Here is a 19,496-nt window from a genome sequence, read left to right on the forward strand (position 1 = left end):
GATTGTTTGAGAAGAGATTGCATGTTACATGTGTCCTTAGCTTAACTCCAGATGTCGCAAAGAGCAGCATTTGTGTAGTTGATTTTGGAGAGTATTATTAAAGAACCTTGAAACACTGACTCATGTAGTTTACACAACTTGTTTTGCAGGGTGAATTTTCCCATTTGGTTCTCTTGGCTGCTTTTGACTGTATAGATGACACAAAACTCGTAAAACAGATAATTCTGTCAGTAAGTATTCAAATGTTCCCTATATTTCTTGGAAAAGGAGTCAGATTTAGTCTAAGTGTTGGTTTCAAAAGTTTTTTGAACAAATATAAATGTGATTTTTATTGTCAGTTTGCTTGCTGACCTGGAAATTTTCTAGTAAAATTCTTTCCTACTAGGTGATGTGGAAATATTAATTATGACAAGTAAATCATGGCATGTAAGTAAATGTTTGAAGCTCATAGACCGGACACACTATTTTTTCCTGGTTATTTGGAAAGGGTAATGTTGAAAATTTAGTCAAAAAGTAAGTCAGTGTCCCCTGCTGCTAAGCAACAAAAGTTTACTGTGTCTGATATTTCTAAAACGTTGCACAGGTTAAGATAAATTTGATTTGACAAAAGTTAACAAAAGTGAGTCTTTTTATTGAGAGATCTAGGCATTTTAAACTGTAAAATTAATTCTATGAGCAGCTCTAGCATTAACTTTCTCTCTGCACAAGGCAACTCAACACTGACTCTCTTACCTCTCCTCCTTTTCTTCCTCCACCTCTTACTCCCAAGGATGGTAATTTGTGCTGGGGCATATGCTAATGAAGCCTGGCAACCTTTGAGTATCTTGTTCAAGTTACTATCCTTTAGTGAGTGACAGTAATATCACACTTCATAGCTTTCCAGCGTGCAGCGTTTCAATTGGAAAATGTTTTAGTAATAGAGCCTTGGTATCCACGATTCCATTCCCATCCCATCCCAAGTATTGCTAAAGACAGTTGAATTGATATGCAGCCACTGAAAATAATTGTCCAGGTTTGGCTGCGCCTCTGAACTTAGTTGTTTGAGACACAATTCCACAAAGCGCAGCTGAGTTGGAAGCACTGGTCTCCCATGACACTAGTTAAATCAAATCAAGGCAAAAGTTGCCATCTTCAAGAGATGTGAAGTATGGAAGGAAAGTTTGAAATGACACGGAGGTTAGGCTAAGCATAAGAAGTGAATTAACTGAGAAATAAAATTACTGACTACTTTTTGTTGGCTATTTAAAAATTTGATTTACATTTGGTATCTTGAAACATTCTAATTACAGGAGATCATCAGTGCCTTACCTAACTTGATCAACAATAAATATGGCAAGAAAGTTTTGGTGTATTTGTTAAGTCCAAGGGATCCAGCACATAGTGTACCAGAAATTATTAAACTCCTGCAACAAGGCGATGGCAATGCTTACAGGTCAGAATGCTTCACTATATGTTGTGGCGGTAGTTGTATTCACGCATTAAGTCTTTTGGTCTTAAAAATTTAAACTGCTGTGTTGATTTCATTGACAACATTAGATAATATAGATCAATGAACAAAGAAGAGTGTGTATAGCAAACCTTCATCTTACAATAGTTAACAAAGGAGTGATTGGTGGAACAGGAAATCTTGGTTGGTTTCAAGAAGGAATTAGACCAACATATGAGATTTTTAAAAATTATTTGATGTGGGCATCGCTGGCTGGGCCAGCATGCATTGCCCCATCACTAATTGCCCTCCATTTGAGAGTCAACCACATTGCTGTGAATCTGGAGTCACGTGTAGGCCAGACCAGGTACCTTCCCTAAAGGACATGAGTGAACCAGATGGGTTTTCACAACAATAGACAATGATTTTAATTCCAGATTTTTGTTGAATTCAAATTTCACCATCTGCCATGGTGGGATTCGAACCCTTGTGCCCAGAGCGTTACCCTTGTTCTTTGGATTACTAGTCTGGTGACGATACCACTATGCCACCGCCTCCCTGATGCAGCAGTTCAAGAAGGGAGCTCACTACCATTTTCTCAGCGGCAATTAAAGATTGGCAATAAATGATGACCTGGCCAGCAATGATCACATTTCATAAATGAATTTTTTTAACAAAGGTGCTTTCTTAAGGAATCAGATTCAGGATTATTAGCAAACGGCATATCCTGAGTAGAAGGATTGACGATCATCTCCTATCTAAAATTGTTGCTGTGTTTATAATTAACAGCCCTCTTCTCTCCCCCTTATCAAGGTTACATTCTTGGTAATCCAATTTTCCATGGCCATACGTTCTTAATTTTATTAGATCGCCAATCATACAGAAAAACTGACTTATCCTGTTATCGTTAAATACGGGATGTTGCAATTTCTCAGCACAGTTAGGAAGGTGATCTGTTTAGCTCCTTGTCTGAGATGTTTTATTGCAACCGGGATGGAAGTTGGGCTACTACAATGAACATAAGATTGAACGCAGCTTAGATGTCCTTGTAATGAACTATCCTTCCGACAATTATTAAAGTTTGCATAGAGATACTAATGAACTTCCTCTGTTGTGTTATAGGAACTGAACTAGGGGATTTGAATTGGGAGTGGTGGGCATTTAGTTGATAGCAGCAACTTAAGTAACTTTTGAGGAAGGAGAGACTAGAAATTAAGGTACTCATGGACAATTGAGGGTGGATTCATTGAGAAGCATTATGGCAGTTTTGAACAAAATCTGAGGGGGAGCAGCAAGCATTCGGGCCAGGGTTACAGATTTTGCAAACGCTTGATGTCCTTATCACCTTTAGTACTTTATCTTCAATTTAATTACTGTTACTGAATAAATGTACTAATATTCCTAGAATAAGTTGATGGCAAATGGTCTTGGATTCTGGAATTTACTTGACTTTTTTGTTCTATATTGAGTGTGTGAATTGAACTAGAACAATACCAAGCCTTTGCTTCAGTTTTTTTTACTAATTTTTTTTCCCAATCCTTTGCCCCTAAGCATAGTTTCCCAATGTTGAGAGTGGGGAAAAAGGATATAATCAAATTCTGATGTGGTGCTTTCTTAAGGATTTAAAAGTTAAATGCAAAAATATATTCCGTTGAATTCATTTAATGTCCTGGCAATGCATTGCTGCCAAAATTAAGCCCAGAAAGAGTCCAGAGATTTCTGTTTATTGTTCCAGTAAGAAGGATACAAACATTCGTCAGCGTGAGTTGCTGGAGGCCATCTCTCCGTGTTTGCTGCAATACCTGCAGGAGAATGCTCGTGAAATGGTGATGAATAAGGCAACAAGTGTCATTGTGGCAGATATTCTCGGCTGTGCCCTTGGTGATTTGCAGCCTGCCATAAATGCGATTGTTGAACTGGCTGCAGAAGATTTTGTACCTGGAGGCAATAATGGTGAGGTAATGTACAATCAGTCACCGTTTTATTTTAGACTTGTATCTATGTGGCCATCAAACTCGCTTCATCTAGAATCACTAGGTTATGTTGTTCTGTAGAAAAACAGCACCGAATTTGGCCTTTTCTAAGTTTGGATCGGTAAATCCTGAATGCAGAAAGCTGCATTACGTTTTTAAGGTCAACTTGTCATAAAAGGACATATTGGTTTTAGATCTAATGCGGGACCATTTCTTTCTTCACTGCAATTCTTCCTGCACACAAGCAAACAATTGCTTTTTCATTTTGCATGGATTTCCCATTTTGTTTTGTCACTAATTATTTTTACAGTGTTTTGTCACAAAGAATCTGCCGTAACTAATTGACTTCACCAGAATGCCAAAAGATGTTTTCCTCCACCCCTTCCCCAATATTTCTTTGTGGCTTTTTGCCAGATTCATTTTCAAATGGTTGCCTGGGTTGAATCCAAAATGATTAAATCTTTCTAGATTTGCAATATATTGCTTTTTTAAAAGATAAATTCACCAATCAAAATAATCAAATATGGCTTGCCCTTTCAAAACATAATTGCACTGTACAGGTGCTAGTCAGTTTTGATTGTGAAAAGACATGTAAGTCAGTTTTGTTACACCATTGCATTCAAAATAGGGGATCAGGTATATTTGAATGTAAAAGACTAATGGAAGACAGTGGGTTTAATGTAGTATATATATATATTTTATGCAATTAGCTTATACCAATAACAATATATATTTGTATAGTGCCTTTAATAAACAAAGAAAATTACAGCACAGGAACAAGCCCTTTGGCCCTCCAAGCCTGCACTGACCATGCTGCCTGACTGAATTAAAACCCCTGACCCTTTCGGGGACTGTATCCCTCCATTCCTATCCTAATTACGCATTTGTCAAGACACCCCTTAAAAGTCGCTATTGTATCCGCTTCCACTACCACCTCAAGTAGCGAGTTTCAGGCACCTACCACCCTCCGTTCAAAAAAAAAACCTGCCTTGAATACCTTGCCCCTTGCACTTTAAGTCTATGCCCCCTAGTAATTGACTCTTCCACCGTGGAAAAAAGCTTCTGACTATCCACTTTGTCCGTGCTCCTCATAATCTGGTAGGCTTCTGTCAGGTCGTCCCTCAACCTCCGTCATATGTATTGAAGTATCACAAGGATTTGCCAGGGCATTCAGTGTGACACTGAGCCAGAAGTTGAACTTATAAAAAGCCAAATTAAGTGTTGTTTTTCTACAAGACAACTAGAAGTGCTCAAGAGGTAGAGGAGCACAGATATAAGTTGTGAGGGCCAGAGGAGATTAGAGCTAGGAAGGGACACAGCCTTTGAGAGATTTGAAAACAAGAATGACAATTTTTATGAATCAAGATGGTGTTTGACTAGGTTAATAAGTAATGGGACTTGCGGTGACTAAGATGAGGGCAGTAGACCTGTGTGTCTGTAGGTTTGAGATGTCAACTAGAAATGCGATTGGAATAGGTGAGTCTAAAGTTAACAAAAACATGGGCCTGAATTTTTCAGAGGCAGGGTCTCTCTTCCCACCACTGAGTTCACAAGAAACACTACTACTGACTCACAAGTACTCCCACAGCCATTTCATACTTGAATGAGTATCAAGTGCCTTCAGACAGGACTTCCACCTCTCACGCAAGGAAACGTCCCATCTTAGAAAGCTGCTGACCAATCTGGCTGGCAGCTCACAAGTCCTGCGGTGTTCCAGTGGATAAAAGATGAAATACTGTAGGATGTTTGAGAGAGCTAAGATTTTACCTGTTAAAAACCTGTTTAAAATAAGTTTAAAGCACTTTACTCTTTGTAGAACTGTTTAAAGCATTTATTTATTGTATTTACTGCTTTAAGAATTCTGAGGGTGTGGTGAAAAGGCATTTGTGGACCAGCCTGCTTTAAATCAGCGCCAGGTTTAAAAGGAGGCCTGGTGTAGACAGCGGGCAGCGTCTGAGCGGGCAGCGGAGTGAGTGGGAAGCAGAGTGAGTTAATAGGGCTTAATATCAAAAAGGGCTTGAAGGAAAAAGGCCAGGTGAGTTTGTTTGAAAAAAAACAAGGGAAAAAAAAATTTTTTCAAAACTACTACAGCAAGAAACAAGGAAAAAAAATTTTTCCCCATAAAAAATTACAGTGAATAATGGAGGGGCATGTGATGTGTGGTTTCTGAATGATGTGGGAACTGGCGGACCCCAGGGTCCTTCCCAGTGACCATGTCTGCAGTAAGTGCAGGTTGCTGGAAGAGCTCCAGCTCAAGGTGGATGAGCTGGCCTCTGAGCTACAGACACTGAGGCTCATCAGGGGGAGAGAGGGTGCCCCTAGACTGGCTAAATCTAAGGGTCAGGGACAAAAGGGGGCTGCTGGGAGGAGGAAGGGGGGTGAGGAGCGGAGGCCTCAGCCTCTTAATCTGCATAACAGGTTTGAGGTTCTTGCTTCCAGTCTGGAAGAGGACGAGGCAGGTGAGGTTGGTGAGCAAACTGCACACGGTACAGTGATGCAGCAGGACATAGGCAAAGAGAAGGGGAAAAGGAACGTAGTAGTGATTGGAGATAGTGGGGTGAAGAGTATTGACACTGTCCTTTGTCACAATGACAAAGTGCACAGAAGGGTGTGTTGTCTGCCTGGTGCTCAGGTACAGGATGTCGCAGCTGGGCTGCAGAGGAACCTGGAGTGGGAGGGTGAGAACCCGGTCGTTGTAGTACATGTGGGTGCCAGCGACGTAGGCAAAGTGCGGACTGAGGATCTGGGGAGGGAGTATGAGAAGCTGGGAATGGAATTAAAAAGTAGAACCGACAAGGTGGTCGTCTCTGGGCTACTGCCTGAACTGAGTGCAGACGGGCGTAGGGTTGACAGGATAAAGGAAGTGAATGGGTGGCTCAGGGATTGGTGTGGGAGGAATGGGTTCGAATTTCTGGGGCATTGGCACCAGTATTGGGGTAGGTGGGACTTGTTCGGGCGGGATGGGGTTGGTCTGAACCGTGCTGGGACCAGAGTGTTGGCGAATCGAGTAAAGAGGACTGTAGACAGGGCTTTAAACTAATTAGGGGGGGGGAGGGTGCGAGGGTAGGTGACGCTACGAGGTCTAACGTTAAGGATAGGGTACAGGTAAGGGAAGAGGCCAAGGATGTCCCAATTGGTGGCGTTACGGCAAATAGGGTCCAGGTGAAGGCTGGGATGAAAGCGCTTTATCTGAATGCACGAAGCATTCGGAATAAAGTGGATGAGCTGGTGGCGCAGATCGACACAAATGGATACGATCTGGTGGCCATTACAGAGACGTGGCTGCAAGGTGACAGGGACTGGGAGATGAATGTACAGGGCTATCAAGTGTTTAGGAAGGATAGGCAGGAGGAAAGAGGGGGTGGCGTAGCTCTGCTGATTAAGGATAGTATCAAGGTGGTAGCAAAGGATGATATCGGAGCCAAAGAGCAGAACGTGGAATCGTTGTGGGTGGAGATGAGGAACAGCAAAGGGAGGAAGACGCTGGTGGGTGTCGTCTATAGGCCCCCGAATAATGATCTGGAGGTGGGGCGGGCTGTTAACACGCAAATAAGTGCGGCGTGCAGGAATGGGACGGCAGTAGTTATGGGAGATTTCAATCTGCATGTTGATTGGTCGACCCATGTTGGACGAGGTGGGCTCGAGGAGGAGTTCTTGGAATGCTGCCGGGATAATTTCCTTGAACAGTGTGTGTTGGAGCCGACGAGGGAGCGAGCTATCTTGGATCTGGTGCTATGTAATGAGGCGGGTAGAATTAGGGACCTTGCGGTGAAGGATCCTCTTGGAGAGAGTGATCATTGTATGGTGGAGTTCCTGGTGCAGATGGAGGAGGAGAAAGTGGGTTCCCGGACACGCGTCCTTTGTTTGAATAGAGGGGAGTATGGTAGGATGAGAGAAGAATTGGCGAATGTGGACTGGGGGAGTGCGTTGGAAGGTAGGTCTGCTGAGGAGCAGTGGAGGATCTTTAAGGAGATCTTTCTTGGTGCTCAGCAGAAATTTATTCCGATGGTTAAAAAGGACAGTAGGAAGAGAGGTAATAAGCCGTGGATAACGAAGGAGGTGAAGGAAAGTGTTAAATTAAAAGCGGAGGAATTTAGAGTAGTTAAGAGCAGTGGGCGAGAAGAGGATTGGGAAAGGTTTAAATGTCAACAAAGATTGACAAAGAAGTTGATAAAGGAGGGTAGGAGAAGCTATGAGGCTGGGCTAGCACTTAATATAAAAAAGGATAGCAAGAGTTTTTATAAATATATAAAAAGGAAGAGGCTGGCTAGGGTGAACATTGGTCCTTTAGAGGATGAGAAAGGGGAGCTAGTGGTAGGGGATGGGGATATGGCTAAGGTCTTTGAATAACTTTTTTGTTTCTGTCTTCACGGAGGAGGACGTGAATAATTTGCCGGGTGTTAGCGATGGAAAGGTGGTAGGAATGGAGGGTCTTAATGACATTACTGTTACTAGAGAGGTGGTGCTCGACAGACTGGAGGGGCTGATTGTGGACAAGTCATCAGGACCGGATGGAATGCATCCAAGGGTTCTGAAAGAAATGGCGGAGGTTATAGTGGATGCCTTGGTGGTTATTTTCCAGACGTCGCTGGATTCCGGGGAAGTGCCGGAAGATTGGAAAACGGCTAATGTTACGCCGTTGTTTAAGAAGGGTGCCAGGCAAAAGGCGGGGAATTATAGGCCGGTTAGTTTAACGTCTGTGGTAGGTAAAATGTTAGAATCCGTCATTAAGGAGGAAATTGCGAGGCATCTTGAAGGGAATTGCTTGATAGGGCGGACGCAACACGGTTTCATTGAAGGGAAGTCGTGTCTGACAAATTTACTGGAGTTCTATGAGGATGTGTCTAGGGCAGTGGATAGAGGAGAGCCGGTGGATGTGGTCTTTCTGGATTTCCAGAAGGCGTTTGACAAGGTACCTCACAAGAGGTTATTGCAGAAGGTCAGGGGACATGGAGTTGGGGGTAGGGTGTTAGCGTGGATAGAGGATTGGTTGTCAAATAGGAGGCAGAGAGTGGGGGTCAATGGGTGCTATTCGGATTGGCGGTTGGTGATTAGTGGGGTGCCCCAGGGGTCGGTGCTGGGGCCTCAGCTATTTACCATTTATATAGATGATCTGGAGGAGGGAACCGAGTGCAGGGTGTCGAAATTTGCTGATGACACCAAGATTGGGGGAAAGGCAAATTGTGCGGAGGGTGTGGAGAATCTGCAGAAGGATCTAGATAGGCTGGGCGAATGGGCCAGGAAATGGCAAATGGAATTTAATGTTGGCAAGTGTGAGGTGGTCCACTTTGGTAGGAAGAATGGTAGGAAGGACTATTACTTACGGGGCGAAAAACTGCAGCAGGCGACGGTGCAGAGGGACCTCGGGGTCCTTGTGCATGAGTCGCAAAAACCCAGCTTGCAGGTGCAGCAGGTGGTCAGGAAGGCGAATGGGATGCTGGCCTTCATAGCGAGGGGGATTGAATATAAAAGTAGGGAGGTCTTGCTGCAGCTGTATAGGGCATTGGTGAGGCCGCAGCTGGAGTACTGTGTGCAGTTTTGGGCGCCGCACCTGCGCAAGGATATTTTGGCCCTGGAGGGAGTGCAGAGGAGGTTTACTAGGCTGATACCGGAGTTGAGGGGATTGAGCTATGAGGAGAGGCTGAATAAACTAGGCTTGTACTCGTTAGAGTTTAGAAGAATGAGGGGAGATCTCATTGAGACGTATAAGATGATGAATGGGATGGATAGGATAGAGGTGGAGAGACTCTTCCCGCTCAAAAAAGACAGTAGGACTAGGGGGCACAGCCTCAAGATAAAGGGGAGGCGGTTTAGAACGGAGTTGAGGAGGAACTTCTTCACTCAAAGGGTGGTGAATCTCTGGAATTCTCTGCCCGTTGAAGTGGTGGAGGCTGCCTCGCTAAATATTTTTAAGAAGCGGGTTGATGGGTTCTTGATAAGAGAGGGGATTAAGGGTTATGGGGAGAGGGCGGGAAAGTGGAACTGAGCCACAACAGATCAGCCATGATCTTATTGAATGGCGGGGCAGGCTCGAAGGGCTAGATGGCCTACTCCTGCTCCTATTTCTTATGTTCTTATGTATGCCCAAGACCAAGTCCAAGCACGGGAGACTGAGGTGCATTCAAGGATTCCAGGGTGGGGAGATTATGGAATACCCTTGGGGTGGTGGGAAGAAGAGAAGCCTAGTTGGGGGAGGGAGTTCTGGAGGCTACCAAACCTTAGGGGAGGGTTGCTCAATTTCATGGGGCTTCCAATGGGGCATTCTCATCTCTCTCTCTCTCTCTCCCGCCACCCCACCCCCCACCCCACATTCCCATCTGTGATGTAACACTATTGGTTATCACTGAAGGGTGATCTTATAGAGGTGTGTAAGATCATGAGAAGCATGGATAGGGTGAATGTACTCGGTCTTTTTCCAGGGTTGGGAAATTAAGAACTAGAGGGCCTTGGTTTAACTTGAGAGGAGAGAATGAATGGGTACCTGAGGAGCAACTTTTTTACATAGAGGCTGGTACGTATGTGGAATGAGCGGCTGGAGGAAGTGGTTGAGGCAGGGACATTGACAACATTTAAAAGGCATTTGGACATATATATAGATCAGAAAGGTTTAGAGGGATATGGGCCAAGTGCAGGCAGATGGAGTTAGCTTAGGTGGACATTTTGGTTGGTGTGGACCAGTTTGGGCTGAAGGGCCTGTCTCCATGCCGTAGATTTTATGATGTCAGGGAGAGGGATAGAGTCAGTAACAAGGGAATGGGACCTGAAAAACAATGGCTAAGTTGTTCCCAATTAATTTAATAGAAAATTTCTGTTCATCAGTTCTGGATATCAGATAAGCTGTTAGATAATTTAGCAATGATGGAAGAGTTACAAGCTGGTGCCGAGTGTTGTCAGCATTCGTGTGAATACTAATGCTGTGCTTTTGAAGGGCTAATGGTGCAGGGGCAGCAAGAAAAGCCATTGCGAGAGATTCTCTGGTAATGATTAAATAAGAATGGAACCAGCAGGATGACAGTGGAGAGGCGAAAGAGGAGGATGGTGTGGTCAACTGTGCCAAAGGTTGCATCTGGATGAGGAGGGACCCTTTACCTTTTCACAGTCTTGCAGAATATCATTTGTGATTTTGATGAGAGCTGAATGTATTGTGATGGGAGGATACCTGATTGAAGGGATTCAAATATAGAATTGAGGGAAATATGAGGTGTTGACATGTTCAAGGTCTTTGGAGAGAAGAGGGAGATTAGCAGTAGGATGGTAGTTTGCAAGGATGTGTGGTGTCAAGTGTTCTTTAGTGCAGTTATCCCTTGATAAGGGATCCTAACTTGATATTCATCTTAAAATTCACCTATCTAAAAATGTATGTAATGGCATGATGTAATCTGATGAATTGATACAAAATTAGTGAACTACCAGATATCAGAAGTTTGACTATAATTAAGCCATTGAAGGAGTTTACTCTGTTGGGAATCTATTCTTTTGTCATACTTTACTTTGATCAAAGCGTTTACCACAACAAATCAGGGAAGTGACCAGTTCCATAATATGCAAAAGTACTACTATTTTAGTAAATATTATTTTAAATATTAAGATCCCTTTTACAAATGTTAATTTTTTTCTTTTTGTAATTCAGTTATTATGGAACTAAGCTGAACAAATTGATGATAATAGATCATACCTGAAATGTGTTTACTTTTCCCCTTTCCTGTTTGTAGCTCCACATAGCAGAGCACCCTGCAGGCCACCTAGTTCTTAAATGGTTAATAGAGCAAGATGGAAAGATGAAAGAACTTGGAAAGCCAGGTAGGAGTGATCATTAATTTCTGAGCACGTTTTTAGCTTGGGCTAAACTAAAACGTTATCACTTTAGAGGGAGGGCTGAGTTCAATTCATTGTGTTTAAAGATGTGCTTCGGATGTTGAGACACGGTAAAAGATGTTGTAATATTCCACTCCCCATCACCCAGGTAGGTCACGTACACTTGCTTGAAGTAAACATAAAGTAGCACAGGCAAAAACTTGAAGGGCACTGAAAAATATATCGGCATTTATGTTTTCCAGTGGCGAGTATTTGAAATTTAAACTGGACTTAATCTTATCTATCAGTAGAGTACACATTCTGATTATGTGCAGTGACATTCAGGCATTTTTAAGAATAACTTTTTTTTGGAAGTAACTTTGCACGCTTTTCAACCCGTAAAAACCAAATTAGATTATGCTGACGGGTAATTTTATTTGCAATAACATTCTAAAAAGCGTCATGGTGGCCAACAGATTAATCATTGAATTCTCTGTCATGACCTGCTTCGGCAGTTCTATTTATGTCCTTGTCATACTTATCAAAGTAAATTATGTTGTTTGAGGATCAATTGTGCTGTTGCACTAATATGGAAAAATTGTTTGCTGTAGGTGAAATGTAACTGCTCCAGAATAAGATATAAAATCTTAAGAGCCAACAACAAAATGTTGTAGAAAATTATCTGAATGGTTTTTAACTATTACAGAATGCTTTGCAAGAACATTAGTTGAGCATGTTGGGATTGAGAAACTCAAGACCTGGGTGCAGGTAAACCGTGGAGCTATTGTTCTTTGCTGGTAAGTATTGAACTCTTAATTCATTGTTGTGATTTTATTGTAGATATATATGCATTATCAAATAAAGAGGTACACCACAATTGTGTGTAGAAGCATAGAAATAGGGGCAAGTGGAGGTCATTTGGTCTCTTGAGCGTGCTCCGCCGTTCAGTATGATTATGGTTAATCCTCTACCTCAAAGCATGCTGGTGCTTTCTGCCCATATCCCATGATGCCTTTCATGTCTATAAATATATTCAGTGACTTGGCCTCCACAGCCTGCTGTTGTAGAGAATTCCACTGGTGGTTCATCCTCTGAAAAAGTTTCTCCTTGTCTTAGTCTCAAATGGCCTGCACTGCATCTTGAGACTGTGACCCCTTGTTCTAGGCCCCCGCACTCCCAGCCAGGGAAAACATTATCCCTTCATCCAGTCTTCCCAGCTCTGCCTGAATTTTAAAACATTTCAATGACATCCGCTTTCATTCTTCTGAACTCCAATGATTGTAGGCCTCATTGACCTTAGCTCTCCCTGTACAATAATTCTGCCATTCCAGCAATCAGTCTGGTGAGCCTTTGCTGCATTCTCTTGTTGTCCTTGTTACTGGCAACGATTATCAGCTCAGCACAAACAAAAGAAAGAGGAGGCAGTCCTGTATCTATTAGTAATCCACTTTATTACTTATTGTTGTTCGGCAGTGTACAACATAAGCATGCAGTTTGTACCAAAACTATGCAGTGTAAAATGCACTCCTGTTGGTTTCCATGGCAATTCCTGAGTAATCACAAAATATGTGAGATATTACCTGAGAAAAAGAGCTACACTGGCCAGGTGTCTTCTGACATATGGTTTTCCTCTTCTCCACGATTAGTCTCTGGAATTTCGCTGCAGCTGATGTGGGAGTCTTCACTCCTTAGCCTGTTCTTTATCTCTTCCAAGATATGCTGCCTCTTCGTTTTTGGTTCAAATTTCCTTATTGCATATTTTCCCCCTCATTGGCCCATGCCCAAGGCCCATGGTAGGATTACCTCATTACTCTCTGGCTAAATAAGGGCTTATGCCTTACAACACTTGCTTTGTAACTAAGTAAACTTAACCAGTTCAAGCCAGTTTCAAGCTTCAGGTTACTGCAGATCAAGTACAGTCTGCAGACTTTAGCTGCCTCTTTTCAATCCTTGGTCAACATGCTCTACAGCAAGTATTAGGTAAGGAGACCAAAACTGCACACAATACTTAAGGTGTCATCTCATCAAAGCCTGTGATGGGGCAGGGCGGCACAGTAGCACAGTGGTTAGCACTGCTGCTTCACAATTTCAGGGACCTGGGTTCAATTCCTGGCTTAGGTCACTATCTGTGCGGAGTTTGCACATTCTCGTCATGTCTACGTGGGTTTCCTCTAGGTGTTCAGCTTTCCTCCCACAGTCGAAAGATGTGCGGATTAGGTTGATTGGCCAGGCTAAAATTGCCCCTTAGTGTCCTGAGATGTGTAGGTTCGAGGGATTAGTGGGTAAATATGTTGGGATAAGGGAGTGGGGCCTGGGTGGGATTGTGGTTGGAGCAGGCTCGATGGGCCCAGTGGCCTCTTTCTGCAGTGTAGGCTTTCTATGATTCTAAGGCCCTGTATAACTGCAGTAAGACACCCTTGCTCCTCTACTCTTCTACTCAAATCCTCTTGCAATGAGAGCCAACGTACCATTTGCCTTCCTACATGCTTGCTTTCAGTGACTGGTGTGCAAGGATGTCTACTGTTTCAGTGGTAGAGTAGGAAATATTTGATTCTGAGGGGAGGGAGTGTGCTCAAGTTCCTATAGCTCGAAAAGAATGCTGAGGTGTTTCAGAGAACTCTGAAAGATACTGGATAGTGAGTATTCTGATTGGAGATGGGGAAAAGGGTCAAAGGGTCGAATACATTTGAATGAGGGTCCAAAAGTTTTGTTTGAAAGGAATGGGAAGGATGTGTCGAGCACACTAAAACTGTTTGGATGGCCACTTTCCCCTTTATATAATGAATCAACGTCCTAGTGGGCCTTGTTAACTTGAATCACAACTGTATCGAGCCTATAATTGCCGTAGTTCTGGGGCAGATAAGATGCTGGGCGTTCTGCAGCAACTGACTCGCTTCTCATTTCAATCATCTATAAGGCGCAAGTCAGGCATGTGATGGGAAACGTTTCACTTGCCAAATTACAAGGTAATGCCATCATGTCTAAATTTTGCCTTTACATCTCCATCTTGAGGTTTAATAGTCTCATTCACTTCAGTACAAAGGAGTTTTTATATTGGACCATGACATTTCATAGTGTTGAGAAGTGACGATTTTCTGGGTAAAAGATCAAGTCTGGTTTTAAATAAACCTTGCTGTGTGCTCGTTCAGTTACAATTTGATAGGTTTCTGTTCGTGCTATTAAAATTCTGAAAGACAGTTCATTTCCTGAAGCTCAGCCTCAGTTTGAAATCATGCTATATTGTTTTAAGTATGGTATTTAATATATTTTTCTTTCTGTTCCAGTCTTCTTCAGAGTAAAGAGGAGGATGCAGTCAAGAAAGTAAAAAAAGGTTTAAAGAGCCTCATTCCAAAATTAAAGAAGATGGAAAACGTGAAGGGCATAGAAATGTTGTTAGAGAAAATGACTGACTTGTGAAGCCAGCAGATAAGATTGTAGCTCAGTAAAAACTGACCTGACTTGTTTAATACTTGTAGATTACATAACATAATCTGCATTTTGTAATTAAAGACACGCATGGCTGAATTCTGGGCTACAATTGCTGGTATTTCTTTGAGAGGACTAAGAAAAGGAAAGCAATCGGTGCTTCTCAAGGAGACTAGTGCCCAAATCTATTAATGCCTTGAATATGAATCATGTTTGTAAAATGTTTTCCTATTTTATATTGGATACCAAGTTGTGTTTTTTATTCAATAAATGTAACATATGTCATTTACTTGAGTGCAAAAACAAACATTTCTGCATTCCGACTGTGTTTTATTAAAGCTTAGCTTTGCTTGTAATCCAGCTCTCACTTTCCATTACTTTATATTTTCAAATGCATTCATTAAGCATACATAACTTCAAAAAGGAGAGTCGTGTTTTTCTTGTCCCCTGAAAGATTCGAATGAAGCCTTCGCGTTCATCCTTTATCAGTGGGGATGCCATTTGGAGCTTCCAACAACACGTCTTTCCAATCCAAAATGGTATTATTTCTAATAATATTGTGGATTTTATCTATTTGCCCTGTTATGTCATGTTACTGAATGCAAAGTTAAATTCAGCTTCCAAAAGATTAACTCCCAAAGTCACACAGGCTATTTAGAATGTTGATTGGATGGTTCTTGATGTGAGATGTGTAGTCATCGGTCTGTTATTTTGTGTTATATTATTTGATGGAATGGAAGTTGAACACGCTCTGCAGCGGTTTTCACCCTAATCATTGGGTGGGTTTTGTTCAGTATGATCTCACTGGAAAACCTCTTGGTGATTCAATCACAAGAAACTAATTAATTGTTTTTGAAGCAACTTCTTGCTTTTCAAAAGTGTTTCTGCCTTTTTCAATATAGGAGAGCACATTTGCTGTCATGTGTAGTATCAGGCACACCCACTTGGGGAGATTGGGACAATAGAATGAAATTTCATCATTATTCTTGCATTTAGCCAGAAGTGGGCATGAAACAGCATTCCAGATTGTAGTGAGTTCAAGGTCTCTTACAGGAATGAGACTGAACTAATAGTCTTGGGGGCGGTTGTAATTAAAGAAGCGATCTTGCTACTCCGGAAAACAGTAGCAAATGTAAAAATGTACCAGTATAACATCCGTTGACCTTGAGGACTCCAATTCAGTGAACTTAAAATTTCTGTTATTTGTAAATTTTTTTCAGAGTCATTTATCCATCTATTGAAACTGCAAGCATTTTAATGTATATTTATGGGCCTGTTACAGGCAAACAATGGCAGGCACTTCACAGTGTGCTCCTAGAAATAGCAGAGTTAAATAGAGATGCTGCCTGATTTGAGTGCTTTCCAGCATAACCTGAAGATGGAAACAGGTGACCTCATCAGAGCTGGGAGATATTGTGAGCTAACGGTTTCCAAGCATGTTTTTTTTATCTGAGGACTGATCTATGATTGGGGAAAGGTGGGTTATGTTATGGTGTAAGGCAGATAAGACTCAACCAAAATCGGGTGCAGAAGAGGCTGAAGAAAATTATTAGAGAAAGAAAGTAGCAAAACAAGAAGGTTCCCCTGGTTCAGGGATGTAGAGAAAGCTAGTTAGAGTCCAAAAATGCAGATCACCTGTTCACTCTGAATGAAGTATGGGATCCTATCCCATGTACCAAACCATGTTGCCACTTTCCAGTGGTTTAAATACAGCTGCAGGCCTAGAAAGATACAGTGCTATTCCTCAAGCTAGTGTTAGAACTTCATCAGAAGAGTAGGAGGGCAGCAAGTCAGATAGAGAACTAGTGATCAGGAGTTTGGGCTAGTGGAATAAATGGAGGTGTTCAGCAAAACGATTACGTAATCTTGGGATTTGGTTTCTTCATGTTGAGATCACAGCAGTGAATACTGTATTATTTCTATACGAACTCGAAAGAACAAGTAAATTTTGTGAAGGAGTAAATGACAGCCCTGTAGTTAGGAGGAGGAGGAAGATGGAGGATGTGAAAGTGCAAGGACGCCAGTGGTTAGCACTGCTGCCTCAGCACCAGGGACCCAGGTTCAATTCCAGCCTGGGTAACTGTGTGGAATCTGTATGTTTTCCGTGTCTGTGTGGGTTTCCTCCCAAAATCCAGAAGATTGCTGGTTAGGTGTATTGGTCATGCTAACTTCTTTGGTACACCCCAACAGATGCCAGACTGTACTGACTAGGGGATTTTCACAGTAACTTCATTGCAGTGTTAATGAAAGCCTACTTGTGACAATAATATTTAAACTTTATGTTTCGATAAGAAGGTGGTAACTGTAGTAGGAGTGGACTAAAACGTGTCAGAGGAAATTGTTCCTTTGGAATGTTTGGGGTTGTGAAGAAAAGCATATCTATCACTTTTGTCCTGACCATACAACCTTTCATGCCATTGCTTCTGATGTACCATCCTTTTCCCTCAGCTGAGTCATTGTTCCCTAGATGCTGTCTGACCTTGAGAACTTCCAACATTTTCTGGTTTTATTGTGTATCACGTGCCTCGACTGGATCATGCTTTTAGTGGGAATTTATTTGACTCGCACCACCTTTCATTACTGGGATGCATTTTTCAAGCAGCTCCATTAAGGAGATAATTATACTCTATCAAACTGACCGCTGATATTGTCCCCAACACTATTCAGAGTCATATTTGTACCCGTGGTCTGTGTTGCTTTCAATACTGCAGCCGTAACATTTTAATGGGGCATAAAATGTTCTCAAGGTAAGAATTTATTGGGAGCATTTTCTTGTGTATGAGAATTCAACAAGTCACAATTCTACAAGTTAAAGGGCAGAAATGAATTGTTAATATTGGAATAGTACAGCACAGAAGAAGGGAATTCTACCCACCAAAACTGTTCCTTCAAAGAATAGTCCTGTTAATGCTACTACCCTGCTGTTTCCCATATTTTTGCCATTTTACCTAATCTAAGAATCCAATTGCCTTTTGATGCAGGTGCATCAAGCAATTAGAAAGGCAAATAGTGTACCAACCTTTATTGCAAAGGGATTTGAGTACAGGATAAGAAAGTCTTGCTGTAGTTCCATACAGTCTTGATGAGACCACATCTGGGATACGGTGTGCAGTTTTGGTCACCTTATCTGAGGAAGAAACTTTCCAAAATTTAGAAGAATAAGAGGTGATCTCATTGAAACGTACAAAATTCTTACAAGGCTCGACAGGGTAGATGTGGTAAGTTGTTTTCCCTGGCTGGGCAGGGGTGGGGTGGATTCTAGAATTAGGGGGACACAGATTAAAAGTTAGGCCATTTAAGACTGCGATGAGAACGAATTGCTCCAGTCAGGGGGTGGTAAATCTCTGAAATTCTCTACTCCAGACTCCTTTGGAAGTTCAGCCATTTTCAAACAAGAGATTTCTAGATACCAATGACATTAAGGGATATGGGGAGAGTGTGGGAAGATGGCGCTGAGGAGAATGAGCTAGTTAAATGATGGAGCAGATTTGAGGGCCTGAATGGCCACCTCCTGCTCGTAAGTTCCTATTATGGTTGAATCTGCACTTCCCATTCTATCAGCAGTGTATTCCAAATCTTAGCTGCTTGTTTTTTTGCAATCTTTCCTCATGTTGAGGACTTGATGGGATGTTCTCTCTTGTGGGAGAATCTGGAACTACAGGTCAATCTAAAAATAAGGGGTCACCTGTTCTGTCAGAGGGTTGAGAGTCTTTGGAATTCTCTTGCTCAAAATGTGGCTGAGGCAGAGTGTTTGAATCTTTTAAGGCAGACTTTGAAAGATTTTTGATAAGCCGGGGGTGAAAGGAAATCAAAAGTCAGCAGGAATGTGGAGTTGTGGTTAAAATTAGATCAGCCGTGATCTTGTTGAAAGGTGGAACAAGTGGCCGATTCCTGCTTCTAATTCGTATGTTGCCTCTGGTTCTCTTGCCAATCATTTGAAATTTCTACCTTCCCATATTGACCCTGCAACCAACAGAAACTATTTCTCTCCAGGTACTCCCACATCATGATTTTAATTTCCTGTACGAAATCTTTTCTGAGTTGCCTCTGCTCAAAACACAACACTCCCCCCAGCTTCTCCAATTTTTCAAGTATCTGTAATCATTCATCCCTGGCGCCATTCTAGCAAATCTTTTCTGTATTTGTTCCAACATTGTTTTGTTCTTTCCAAAGAGTGCCCAGAATTAGACACAATGTTCCAGCTGGGTCTAAACTCATTTAATTTACAACCTTAGCACAACTGCCTGATTTCTGTGCACTGTTGCTGCGATTTCTCGCCTCACGTTTGTCACGAACACAAACAGTGACGTGGGTGCCAAATATTGTGAGACTCAAAGTGAGAATGTTGCTGGTGAGGCTTTGTTGTTTTTGATCCCCGCCCACTCGTTACCTTCCGAAGTTCCTGTCCAGAAAGATCAGGCACCTCGCTTCACTAAATTAACATGTAATTAAAGGGCTTCTCTGCCGTATGTAAACTGCACCCCCCCCACCCAACATTAGAAATTCCCCCTTCGCTGCATGACATTTTGCGAAATGTGAACCAGGCAAAGGAAACTTGTCAGGGACACAGAAGTAAGTCTAGCACCCTGGAGAGGTGGACGTGGCTGGGCAGTGGCCTGGCACTACCCCTTGGTGTTGTGCCAGGGGCCCTCTCTGGGAAACTCCATGGGGACAAGTGCATGTTGGGGGTGGCGGGTCATTCCCCTTATTAGGTCCCACTCTGCCAACACAGCAGTGTGGGCCACACTGGGAGATTTCTGCTGCAAAATATCTCGCCTCAACCTACGGTCTGTGCAAATAATGGAAAATTGCACCCTGTGCCTCTCTGAATTGGGGGAGATGATGACATAGTTAGTGGACTAGTAATCCAGATGCCT

The 19,496-nt window shown here is 42.4% G+C and overlaps 1 protein-coding gene across 2 annotated transcripts in view; it reads left to right on the forward strand.

The window, feature by feature from the left end:
* pum3 (pumilio RNA-binding family member 3) overlaps positions 1-19,099 on the forward strand; it is a 51,591-nt gene extending 32,492 nt beyond the window's left edge. For both annotated transcript variants that reach the window (XM_080188705.1, XM_080188706.1), the window contains exons 13-18: positions 150-230; positions 1,290-1,432; positions 3,162-3,384; positions 11,112-11,199; positions 11,900-11,990; positions 14,478-19,099. In XM_080188705.1, the coding sequence (XP_080044831.1) occupies positions 150-230; positions 1,290-1,432; positions 3,162-3,384; positions 11,112-11,199; positions 11,900-11,990; positions 14,478-14,610 (759 nt within the window). In that variant the 3' untranslated portion in view covers positions 14,611-19,099. The remainder of the gene's footprint in view (positions 1-149; positions 231-1,289; positions 1,433-3,161; positions 3,385-11,111; positions 11,200-11,899; positions 11,991-14,477) is intronic.
* Positions 19,100-19,496: the final 397 nt, after the last annotated feature.

The sequence above is a fragment of the Carcharhinus amblyrhynchos genome, chromosome 5 (genome assembly GCF_965287045.1).
Source record: "Carcharhinus amblyrhynchos chromosome 5, sCarAmb.v2.hapA, whole genome shotgun sequence".
NCBI lineage: Eukaryota > Metazoa > Chordata > Chondrichthyes > Carcharhiniformes > Carcharhinidae > Carcharhinus > Carcharhinus amblyrhynchos.